A 13,280-nucleotide genomic window follows, 5' to 3' on the forward strand; every position below is an offset into this window, starting at 1 on the left:
TGTCACCTCTATGACCTCAAGTTCCGAAAAGAATCCATTTCATTGGTCAATCAATTTTCCTATATTTTCAAGTTCACATGAAAGTTTTCATGTCGGAAACCGCAGTATATAGTTTTAAAGAGAGCTAAGTAATAAAAAGAAATTTATTTCCAAAATTGTTCTTACAGTAATCTTTTCTCATTTTTACTTGACACTGAACCGCTCTGACGGACTTGGACAACAACCAATGAAAATCTATGTTACATATCACCGGAAAAGATTGGTTTGGAAACATCCGGGTTTTATGGCGAACTATACATATACGTGGCCGCCATATTGGTATAAATGTGTTGAGTTTGAAGGCTGACGTGTGTCAATTTTCGAGAAGATGTAGAGTAAATTTCAATTATGCAAACCCATATGATAGTTTGAAACATAACCGAAAGGATGTTGCCATATAGGCTAGAATTTTTATTTCGCTGAATGGCTGATTTCGAGGTGGGCATCTCCATACTTGCAGAGACATGGTGCCAAAGTTGATTCGACCTCTGTCGTTTCCAATCCTTTGTCTTCTTGTCCATCTATGTGGTAGGTATTTAACACAGACAATAAGCGAATCTATGTGTTTTCTACCCATCAGTATCTGCGCATGTTGCAGTCTTGCAATAGGAAGAGAAATGATTACGGTGTATGTAGTGTGCAGTATTGAAGAGCTACGAGTTAAAATCCAGGTCAAGGGTCAAGACCTCTAGAATCTGTGATCACAAAAAGAACTGGTAATCACAAAATTGTTACCATCATCGCATACAAAGGGTGACCATCCACTACTGTGTTTTATTACTAGTTGCTGACTATACAGATATTTCCTCTTTTTCCATGATTATACACAAACCTACTGTACCTGTCACAGCGATTGATGCGTGTTATATTATTGAGGATGTCTTAAGAGCATGCATCCATGTGATTATAGTTAAGATATTGAGGCTATGATCTGATCTTATACTGTGCACTGGAGCAGTTAAAACTATTGTAAAAGATATGAGAAAAATCTACAGGAGTAGAGCATAGTACTATTATTAGTACCCTTACTCGTACCTCGTGGAGCAAGCCGGGTGTGATTCACACCTGGCATTCTTTTAGCCTAATAATAACACTTTAAACATAGTCCTTGCACATAATCCAATAAATTGAGTAGTCCTCTTATTTAATACCGGAAGTATCGAAAATCATTGTAGAAATAGTTGTAAAATCTGGTTTACCTTTTTTAGCCGATATTTTCGTTTAGATCGTCTGCCATATTATTTCAAATAATGATTACTTCCATTCTCAGCCTCGTTTGTTTGTGTGCCATATAAGGACATTGAAGTCATATTTGGAAATGTAAACAAATCGTAGTAAAAATTTGGCGCCGTTTGGGTCAGAAATTCTGCGCATTAAAAGTAAATACGGTTTATCTGCAACTTTGAAATTCCACCAAGATTATTCACACTTAATTGATAATAATTTAGCGTAGAATATCCAAAATATGGTCTGGCAAGCCTTACATAGAAAAGAGGTCACGGCGAGAGTCTCGCGTTATCTGTCATGGCGGACAGGATACGGTTAGAGTAACCATGCCAATTTATTTTATCGTGTAAGGGCTTAATAAATTCAGAATAAGCCAAACATCTTTCACAACATGATTATACGTATGTAGTTGATTTCTACACTGTTTGTTTTTCTGACTTTAGTGATGATTTTTTTTTGCTCCTTTACATGATATGGGATCAGTTCGTAGCCTCAACCACAACAAATCAAGTTGAGGCTACGACATCGTAGCTAGAGTAGAGCAGTGTTTTCAGAAAGTTTTACTAATGATGTTATTAATTTAATGCAAGTTAAAATGGTATGTTTACACTAACTGTACATTGACCACCATGATAGATAACATGAAATTCTCAGGTTAATGTGCTTTCCAAATACTGCATGCTATGGGTTGTTTCACAGATGTCATGATTGTGTATAAATACCACAATGCATGTGCACACAACTTGCACCCGTATTTCAATTCCCGAACAAACTTTTATCAACATTACATATATTTGCATCTACATCGCTAAATCATCTGAATTTGAAAATTTACATAAAAAACTGATTGCTGCTATATCAATATCAGAGCCTTTACCTAAGTTATTGAATCTTTCATAGTTGTAACTCTAATCGTGAAAACTCTAGTAAGTACTGAACAAAATTCGCTGCCTCCATTTTGGAGAGTAGAGAATACGACCCAGTTACTTTAAATAGCAGATTTCGACCAGAGCATAAATAGTGAACACATGATCAGACATAATGGTCATTCACACCATTGAATGTATTATCTAATGGGGGCTTTCACTGAAGGTATTGCTACAAAAACCCGCTCAAAATGGCTGATGTTTACAGCAGGCATCAAAAGGTACATTCATGAGAATTGTGTAGACAAACATAAACAACCTTAATATAAAAATCTAAGACTCAATGAGAGGACCAGGATGAGGGTCAAAAGTTCCTTTCTAGAGCATCCTAAGTTGTCAACAAGATCAGGTCTATTACTAGTTTTCTAAATAATGTGACATATCAGGCACATCTAGAATTCTGGAGGGAAAACCAAAGCCCAGAACCCAAATCCAAGTGAACAAGTTTACCTACAAGTAACAGTTGTCTTAAAATATAATTTTCAATCATAGACTAGAAGTAGCTATGTCAGAGGTCTCGCTAGGAATTTAAAACTAGGAGTCCAGGACTCCCATTTTGTTAAAAATAGGAGTCCCACCATCTAAAGTTGCAGTCCCCTCCAAGGGTAAAGCTATACTTAAATTATAGGAAAAAGTTACTTTTCCATTTGGACAGAATAGGGAGCAATCGGATCACAACAGGGAGAAATGGAATTAAGCAAGAAATGCAAGATAGACATATATATATATGTGTGTTCTCTTTTTTAAATTAAGCCCTCTATTTCCCAGTATTCATATTTGCATTAACTTTGGATTTAAGCAATACTTTATATTCAAGAAGACAATATTCTGAGTTATTTTGGCCATATGACTCCAAAAGAAAATAACAGAAACTACATTGTAACAAATTTTAACTGAGTAACCAGATTATATTGCTGTGATATCAAGTTAGTAAAAATGCTTAATCAATTACCGTTAACTCATTCGGCCCCATAGTTTTTTGTCGTTTTTGCCTGAAATGCAAGTAGGAAAGACCTTTTGGGGGGTTATTTCTGAATACATTGTAATATATCGGCTTTCAACAGATTTTCCATGAGACTAATGCCTAGTTGTATTAGAAACATAATTTTCCATTGGTTATTTTGCTTGCCCATGAGCAGAAGAGTAAATGTTGGAGTTCTTGTTTGTTTGTTTTTTGCTTAATGGACCCATCATTTTTGTATGGAGACCACTCTTTAGTTCCAAATGCCCACCTTATCCTAGTTTTTGCAAAGGTTCACCAATCAGTGTGCAGTTCCCTGACTTATCGAAGTCTGCCATTATTTCCTGTTAGTCCGACTGGTTCACTTACAGTTTCAAACTAATTTTATGACGAAATAGTATACAAGAGGCAGCTAATATATATCCAGATAACCGATTCTGATATTAAAACACAAATTGCTATTTATACACTATTGTTAAAGTTTCGAAACACAGGTTTGTATATTTTTCTCATCAAAGGATAGCATGCAGGAAATTGTTAGTTGCTACCCTACTCGGAAAAGGGTTAATGGTCAATCAGCTGTCTTAACATATGCTTGTGAATGAGCAAGAGTTTGTCAGTGTAATTGATATCAAAACTAGGCCTAACTACTGATGTCTTCATGAATACATTTCACTACAACACTAGAACTAACCAGGCTATCAATTCTGGTGGCTTTAGCACTCTTTTGAATCGTGTTACAATCTTTTGTAAGTTTGCCGTTTAACCCCAAAATACTTACCGAAATTTAGAATGGCATTTTGTCTAAGGAGGTCTTAGAAGCATGGAAATCCCATGGAATTTTGTCAAATGTTACTTGGTTTAAGAGACCTTAGGTCAGTGACGTTTTGTCTTCAATTAATTACCTTGTTGTATTCAGGTTATCATTAACTACTGTATACAGATGTGCTTGGCATTCTCTCTTGCAGCTCCAGTTTGTTGACTGTTTTCATCACATGGTGAAATGCACCCATCAGTTTTGTTCATGTGTACATGTAGGTCATGACAGAACATAGAGGAAACATCTGAATTTACTGCTGTTGAAACTTGAACAGGGCAATTTTTTAAAACTGTTGATTAATTTCAGGTGGCCTTACTTCGACAGCAGATGCTGCACCTGAGTCCCAGTCCACAGTTACCATCTGTGAGTATTACAATCCAACGGAGTGTGATCCAGAGAAGCAGACATGTAAGACAACAGCAGAGTGCAGCACTGCATTGGAATTTGTGGAGCCATATTGTTATGCTGCCTGGAAAAATGATAGCGTCAGCGGTTTTCAGATAATAAGCAAAGGATGCTGGACTGACAAAGAAGGGTGTAACCAAACAAAATGTCTGCAGCTTCCTAAGATTGATAAACTTCAGTTCTGTTGCTGCAAAGGGGACCTCTGCAATCAGGATGTACACAACAACGATGACAAGCCTACGACTTTAGCTTCAGTCATTACAGGTTTGAGATAAGCAGTGTTTTGTTTATTTTGACAGTCGATAGTTTAAAACCACAAACTTAAACTTTTAATATATTCAGATTGTGCAAAATAATTACATGTAGTAAAAGACTGGCATTGTATTGCTGTTACAAGAAGCACATTCCATGTTGAGCTGTACTGATCATAGACCATTAGAGTATATGGGATGGTCTGTTATAAGTCTTGCATCTGTCCATTATCGCTGTGCCTCCTAAATTACCTAGAGGATACCCTTTACATACACTTTCATCCTGTGTTCTAGTTGGTCCCAAATGAAAATGGTGCTGCTTTTTGGAAGTCCAACGGGGCAACCTCAGTGGCCATCTTGAAAATCTTGTCATTTGTTACTCCTCCTGAAATAATGGATGGTCATATCAACATGGGATTTTCACTAAAATTGAAGATTTCAAGTTGATACTGAATGAAATGGTGATGATCTGACGTACAATCTTGTTTTTGCCACTCCTGAATTGATGGTCTTTATCAACATTTGGTTTACACTAGAAGACTAAAAATGATGTCATCTACTTCTGAAGAGAACTATGCCAATCTGTTTGTTCACTGTGGCTGCTACTGTGGCCATCTTGAAAATTGTATCACTAATCCTTCTGAATGGATTCCGTATCATCCTGAGGTTTTCACTAAAAGGTTTCTGGGGCTGTTCCAATAAAACATAATACCCCGTGGGGGGAAGGCACTTTCAAATTCAACCAGCCCACAACAGAAGCAATTAAAAAAAAAATTATGATCCACCGTCAGATGTTTTAATCGAAAAACACTGCCCTCTACAGAAGCATATTTTTAACATAATTTCTGGTTATGGGTTAGTGGGCAGTAGAAGCGATTTTAATATTGGGTTGGGGCCAGAAGTGATTTAATAGACAGCTGGCTGGAGGTAATCTACTGAATTCTTATAGATCATGTAATCTACTGCATATTTTTATTTGTATTCATTCATTTTAATCAATCTTTTGTTTGTCTGTCAGCCATGTATGTCTCTGATACTGTGAAATCAAAAATTTTCATGGTGGCTTATTATTTGTATATGTCATTGATCAGTCCCTTAATACCTACTAATTTTACGTCCATGAATACAGATTTTATAATAGGGATTTCTATTCTAATACAGAAATCATGAATTTGTATCCTTACTAAAATGTGTGTTTACTAAAGTGATCACTATGTTTTGCTATTTTTCTTTGTTCTCAGGCATGCTGCTTTTGATTAGAATAATAGTTAAATCTTGTATTGCTTTAAATGTGTGGTCAGATGCTATGATTCCTTGTTATTATTTTTTTCAAGAGATATTTTGGTAAACTTATAATACATGATTTATCAGAAGAAGAAAAAAAAATTAATGCTGTTGCATTATTTCTGCCTACTTTTGCACTATATCATTTCTTGTAAGAGCATATAATTCAGTTATCAGTGTCTTATTTTTATGCTTGTTGCAAGACTTATATAAAGTTTAAAAAACAAAAGAAATATAGCAAGTAGAACATTTTTATATCATTAGATTTTAAAAAAATGGATGAAAGTCAATGAATCATTTTTCCCATAGTACTCGTAAAATCAGTGCCATTGCAGTTAACTGTACTGTCATCATCACTGATGGCCTAGCAGTAACATTCTGCACTTTCAATCCAGTTGTCACAGGTTCTATCTCCCACTTCTAGTCTTTCATATGAGACTTACACCTATGGCCTGAGGAGCTTTCATGGCAGTGGTATAAGATGCTTGACTTCTGATACAGATCTGAGGGGCTTCCATGGCCGAGTGGTACAAGATGCTTGTCATGTGATTACTCGCTTACATCCAATGTGTAAATGAGAATGTTTTCAGTTACTTGTGGAAGATCAGTGGTTCTACATAAGTGATGCAGGTTCAGCCAATGTGGGTATGTGAGAAAGCTTGCCAGTAGCTTCTCGTGGGTCGGTGGTTCTTTCCAGGATATAGATTTGCTTCATCTGAAAATGGTGCAAAGACCATAATGATCTACAGAAACCCGAGATCTCATGTCTAAATGACTTTGGTTGTTGGAGATAAACATCAAATCAACAGAGGCTCCATGTGCCCAAGTATACTAAGGTGCTTGCATTTACATTACTTGCACTTCTCAAGAGTGAGTTTTTGTCAAAGATCAACCAGTTTGGGTCGGTGGACTTACGTTGTTCTTCCTCCACCTAATATATTGTTAAAAACCTCAAAACTAAATCAACCAACTAATCAACTGTGGCAACAGTGGCAAAGGTACTAGTCCATCATTTTTGCCACAGCTGTACGAGTTTATAAATTTTGACAGTTACCAAACAGTCATCATCAGTTGGTACAAATGGATTTTTCATGGTGAGCATATGAGATGGAGAAGTCTTAAGCAATCCTGCATCACACACTGCCAGAAAGTTTACATTTTAGCTCACTTCTCTAACAGTGTCCATTCAGAGATCTCGGAAACGCTTAATTATGCGTATTTGGATGCCAATTTTTGATCCGGGACACAGAAAATCACTGAGGCGGGAGTCCTCCGTACGCATGTAATAGGCGTGCGGCAAAATTCAAAGACTTGACAGTCCTGCTTCAGCCACCTGCTTTGTGGGAAAATATGTTATCAATTAGCAGCCGGGTGGGAAAACGTACTGATATTTACAATGATTGAATTCAGAGTCAGAAAGACCCAGAGATGTACATGTGTTCTTCTTTAAAAGTACATCAAATAAACAACTTTAGCTTTCGTTATGGTGTTCATTTCCGAATGTATCGGAATAAGTAGTGCACGAGAATCAATACATGTTGAGACTTAGACAAAATACCATGCGTAAATTTGGATAAGTATTTTGGGGTTAAACGGCAAACTTACGAAGATTGTAACAAGATTCAGAAGAGTGCTAAAGCTGCTAGAATTGATAGTTCGGATAGGACAGTAGCTAAGTGTAAGAATGTGTGATGCCTAGCTTAGTGTTTGGAATAAAACCTTACTTGGATTGACAAAATTCAGTATCACTCTGATGGACGAACAAGAGCTATTTAAGAGGTACATTGACTGACCATACTTTTTTTAAAATGCCGCTCGCCTTAGCCCGGTTAGTTCTAGTGTTTTTAGCGAAATGTATTCATCAACAGATCAGTACTTAGGTCAAGTTTTGATATCAATTATGTTGACAAACAAACTCCTGCCCATTCACAAGCGTATGTTTTGATAGCTGATTGACCATTAACCCTTTTTCAAGTAAGGTAGCAACAATCAATTTCCTGCATGCTATCCTTTGATGATATAACATACAAACATGTTTTTTAAGATCAGAATCAGTGATCTGGATATATATTAACTGCCTCTTGTACACTATTTCGTCATAAAATTAGTTTGAAATTGTAAGTGAACCATTAGGCCTAATGGGAAATAATGGCGGACTTCGCTAAGTCTGGAATGTACCAGTTTATTAGATTATCTGTTTTCGTACATCATCGGGCAGATATTTTCAAAAAAATATGCAAATCATTGAAAGCAAAGCCAAGGTATTATTTTATTAAAGATTTAACTTTAAACTGCAAATTATGTAGGTCAGAAACGTAGAGGACAGTGCTATGTTGTGGAATTCGCGAGATGCACTTTAAGGTCTTAGCTGTTTTCCGACTTGACACATATTTGTGAAAATACGGGGAAAAAAACAGCAAATCAAATACTATTTAACAATTGCCTAAAATTACTACAAGGACGTAGACAAAAAATAAATCATAAATTTTCAATCCTGTCAGTGGACTCTTGTAATGAAGTTATATTAAAGTGATTGATTACATTACGGAAACCTCTTCATCTAAAAGTAGATGCACTCACGTCTGTGTTGATTCTGTAGGAAAGAAGGGACTGCAGCTTTTGATGGTGGGACTCCTATTTTTACCAAACTGGGAGTCCTGTACTCCTTGTTTTAAAATCCTAGCGAGATCTCTGGTCCATTGTTCCAACTTGAACTGTTGTAACTTATTCAAGCTATATTCTCCGATTTCTGGAGATAAGCATATATAATAAATATTTGTAACAAAGTATGAGAATTCAACAGTCTTTTTCAGTGATGTATTTGAATTGAGCAACAACCAGAATCAGCAAACCAAGAAATAAAATTATTCACATCTCTCAGGCAGAGAAAATAATGTTGCACACATAAAGAAAGAGGCACACTTCTCCTCATTATTGTTTTTATTATTTTTCTATATTCTAGCCTGTTCTTATGATCTTCTCCCCCCCCCATACTGTTTATCTTGTTTTATTGATATGTATCTAAATTTGTCACTTACTTTTCCTACTGCTATACTAATTGTCTGTGAATATGCATATCAGTGTGAAATGCAACAGGGAGACTAAATCCAAGATTGAAAACCTCTACATTTCTGGATGTAATCTGCTTGAATTCCATGTTTCTGCACAAAACTCAAGAATTCAGGACTTGCTGTACTAATTCACTTTCCACTGTAAATCTGTGCAAACACCAGGATATTAAAATTAAATAACTTAAAATTTTGAGTGCTCATGATCAAATTTGTATCACTATAGACACATCTATGATGGCAGCTTTTGTGAAAAGAAAACCATAACAGCTGGACCTACACAAATTTGAAAAGTGTGCTTTCATTACTGCACCAGAGTCAGCTGCTGATTTAAGTAATGAGTCTTCCAAACTCTGGTCTGTACGGAAATTAGGTTAACAAAACAATGTCCGTCACTTTTTTCAGTTACAAGTAGAAAGAGCTCTCAGAAGGTTCTTTTAACTAAAATTTTACTTTCATTATCAACCAATCAGGGACAGTCAGACCCATATATACTTCATTTTATCTTCACTGATTTACAGTATGGTTCTCGTTCTTTCATATCTGTAGTAATGTGTGTCCTTCAACAACTCTCAATGGTTGTAAGCCTTTGTCGACCATCGTGACTGGACACTGTAAGATAATGTTCATGTAACAGAAATACCTTGGGATAACTAGAGACCAATAAAATCAAATAAAATAGTGAAGTTATCTCCCCTGCATGGATGCTGCCAGGATTTACTCTAAGTTCTGTGTGCGTGTGATCTCCAGTGAGGAAGTGGTGGCAGGAGGAATATCCATTGTTAAATATCTCCCTAACATTTAAATATCTGACACTCTTTCTTACTGTTCCACTCTGTTAAGGCTCTACTGTAATCAAATCAAAATACTCCGAGATGTCATCTCTGGTTGTATAGCGATTATTACTGTGATGTCATAGGGCACGGTCATGTGGTTGTGGTGGGGTCTTGGTTGGGATGGCAGAAAGATCATACGCCTACTCCATATTTGACAGCTAATTATGATGTTGTCAAAAGAATTAAAATTACATTTTTTTTACTGTGAGAATTCTTGATGTTTAAAAATTGCACAAGAAACGAACATCAGATCAGAAAATTAATACCATTGGGAAAATGTTGTTGTTGTTGTTGTTGTGGGGTTTAACGCCATTTTTCAGCACGATAGGCTATACATGGCGGCCAGTATTAATGGTGGAGGAAGAACCCGGAAAACCACGGAAAGAACCACCGACCCACGAGAAGCTACTGGCAAGCTTTCTCACATGCCCACATTGGCTGAATCTTTGACTCGAACTGCCGCAGACAGAGGTGAGATGGCAGTGATCCGTAACGAAGAGCGCTTTAGACCACTCGGCCACTCGGGGCCCCCCATTGGGAAAATACTGATAGGAATATGCAGAAAAAGTGATAATTTATTTAAATGGAATATGTGATGACAATATGAGTGCTGGTTCTACAACTTCATAAAATACATCTTGTACAGCTGGTTATTTCTAACAGCACTAATATGGCAATAATTTCTGCACACATGGAGTTGACCCACTTTTTACTTTAGTCCCTTGCTAATTAATAGTTTTAGATTTTACATCAAAACCAAGCACATTTTACCTTTTGACAATAATACTTAATACAAATACAGTGTATATAGGTTGTAAGAAAATAAAAGTTACAATTTTATTAAAAGTACTGGTACCAGTAAAACTAAAAGGGATGGTAAAAAAAGATTACGATGAACAGATTAGTAGTGTAGTACTAGTAAAGAATCCATAAATCAGAATGACATCAAGTATTTTTTCATCATTAATGACACTGCTTCAGAATGTTGTCTACTAGATAATAGTAATCCAATTTATAATACAAATACCAAATGATGGCTTGGAACTAAGGGCCAAAAGGTCTGCATAAAATATCACCATGATCAGAATATACATTGGAAGAACCGAACACAAACAGGACAATTTTTATCCATCTTGCTTTGAGTTTACACAGATCTGTCAGTCTCTTATGTTTAATGTCATTTAGTTTTTGCACTTAGAGAGCATGTATTTCATTTGGTAATACATCTGCATGATATTAAAGTTCGTCTCATTATTTTGTTGCCATAGCGGTTCTGTCAACTAGAGATCCACACACATGTAATTGTCTTGTATGAGGATTATCTGATGTTCCCTATGAGCATTAATCTGTTAATTGTTTCTGAATTTAATATGATCCTCCTCTGTGTATGAATATTATTCCGTGCTGAGAATTCCTTTCATTGCCTGCTGTCTGAAACGCATATCCATAACTAGCTTGAACAAGTTACTGTTTTTTATGGTTGTGCAATTATCTACATCTCACAGGTATGGCCCCGTGGATATATCTGTTCCAAAAAGAAATGTTTTCCAGAGGTCTCGCTAGGATTTTATGTGGACTGCTTATTCCGTTACACTTGAAAATGAACACAATAATGAAAGCTAAAGTTGTTTATTTGATATACTGTTATAAATGACCACATGTAGATCTCTGAGTATTTCTGCCTCTGAATTCAAGCACTGTAAATATCAGTAGATTTTCCCACCCAGCTGCCAGTCAAAGCTTTTGATCTTGCTGCCCAGCTATTGCAGCATGTTCTTTTGATGTACTCTTATAATGATGACATGGGGTGGGGGGTGGGGGTTTCAGTCACTGAATTCTGTCATTGTAAATATCAACACAGCTAATTGATCAACACATTTTCCCACTAAACAGGTGGCTGAAGCAGGACTGGCAAGTCTTTGAATTTTCCCACCCACTTATTACATGTGTACAGAGGACTCGTGTCTAAGTGATTTTCTGCATCCCTAATTAAAAAAATTGGCATCCAAATACACGTGATTAAGCATTTCAGAGACCTCAGAGTTTTCACTAACATGAACTCTGCCAAAGAGTACTTCCTTGAATCAGTGCATTGCTGCTTCTTATGCTAGTTTATTTCTCATCCATAATGCTGTATTAGGGTTTTATGTTCAACATTCTCATAGTCTGCTTGTTCAGACATGGGTATCTTGAATAAATAACTGGCATATTGTCCATCCAACACGTACATCGGACTTGCACTCAACACCAATGTTTGGCTCAAAATCATACACTGGTATTTCTAGAGACATTTTCCCAATGTCCAGCAGACCGATATACATGAAATTCATTGTCATCATAGCTATCACCAGCCAGTATTTGACAACCAAAACTGTCGTCTGAAGACAAACCCTGTTGTGATTCAGCCATTTTGGTTTCCTATGGCCCTTATTTGAAACACACATTTGTAAAACTGCATGATGAAAATAATGTTAAAACTACTATAAAATGCTTGTTCCAGGGCCCAATGAACCAATAAAAGTTAGTTTAACAGCCATTCATGGCGAACCGAAGTATCCAGCTATCTGGATGTCGCATCAAGCGCTGCAAGAACTTCAAGGCGAAAACGACAAAAACCTCCAGAGGTTAATGTCATCAGGATCTCAAAACAAGTGTGTTTAAGTCGTGAGAAAAATATCGACACTAATTCTTAAATATGCCATGCAAGAAAGGAGAGAAGTGTCCTCCTTTGTGTTGTTATATAGTACATTTTTGACAAGTAAATTGTAAGCAGCCATACGAACCCCTGTAATGATGAATAAATGGGGACATGACAGGATCTTTGAACTGTAATCATTATTCTTTGTCTCAATCTGAACTTGAAACTTTTTATTTTTAAACAGGTACCAGGTTGTTCATTTTAGTACCTGGGTTATTATTAATGGGAGTGGCCAAGTGGTCTAAGGTTCTCACTGTTACGGATCACTGCCATCTCACCTCTGTTGATTTGATTTTTATCTCACCTCTGTCTGCTTGGGTTCGAGCCTCGGGTTTCGGCCTATGTGGGTATGTGAGAAAGCTTGCCAGTAGCTTCTCGTGGGTCGGTGGTTCTTTCCGGTGTTTTCCCGGTTCTTCCTCCACCAATAATACTGGCTGCCAGGTATAGCCCTATCTTGTGCTGAAAAATGGCCTTAAACCCCACAACAGCAACATAAAATTATTAATGTGCAGTACCTGAGTACCCATTGGCATCTTTAGTCAAGTTGACAACCAGTATCTGAAAATCTTGTTATTGCTTAAGAAACGTCAGATAGTTTCAACACTCAACAGTTGAAAGATAGAAATGGGTTTATCTTGAATTCTTTGAAATCCTTTTCATCATTGTGAATGGCAGTCCCTTTGAGGGACTCGTGTTATATTTGCATTCATTCAATGTAGACTATGCTGCCGAGTCAAGTTCCAGACGCATGTTTTAAAGGCTAGT

At 36.6% G+C, this 13,280-nt stretch overlaps 1 protein-coding gene across 1 annotated transcript in view; it reads left to right on the forward strand.

The window, feature by feature from the left end:
- The first annotated feature begins 291 nt into the window (after positions 1-291).
- Positions 292-13,280, forward strand: part of LOC149791656 (activin receptor type-2B-like) — a 54,035-nt gene continuing 41,046 nt past the window's right edge. The window contains exons 1-2 of the mRNA XM_089970210.1: positions 292-567; positions 4,280-4,642. Of these exons, the coding sequence (XP_089826336.1) occupies positions 504-567; positions 4,280-4,642 (427 nt within the window). The 5' untranslated portion in view covers positions 292-503. The remainder of the gene's footprint in view (positions 568-4,279; positions 4,643-13,280) is intronic.

Source organism: Sinohyriopsis cumingii, chromosome 9 (assembly GCF_028554795.1).
Source record: "Sinohyriopsis cumingii isolate HCF-2022 chromosome 9, ASM2855479v2, whole genome shotgun sequence".
Taxonomy (NCBI): Eukaryota; Metazoa; Mollusca; class Bivalvia; order Unionida; family Unionidae; genus Sinohyriopsis; species Sinohyriopsis cumingii.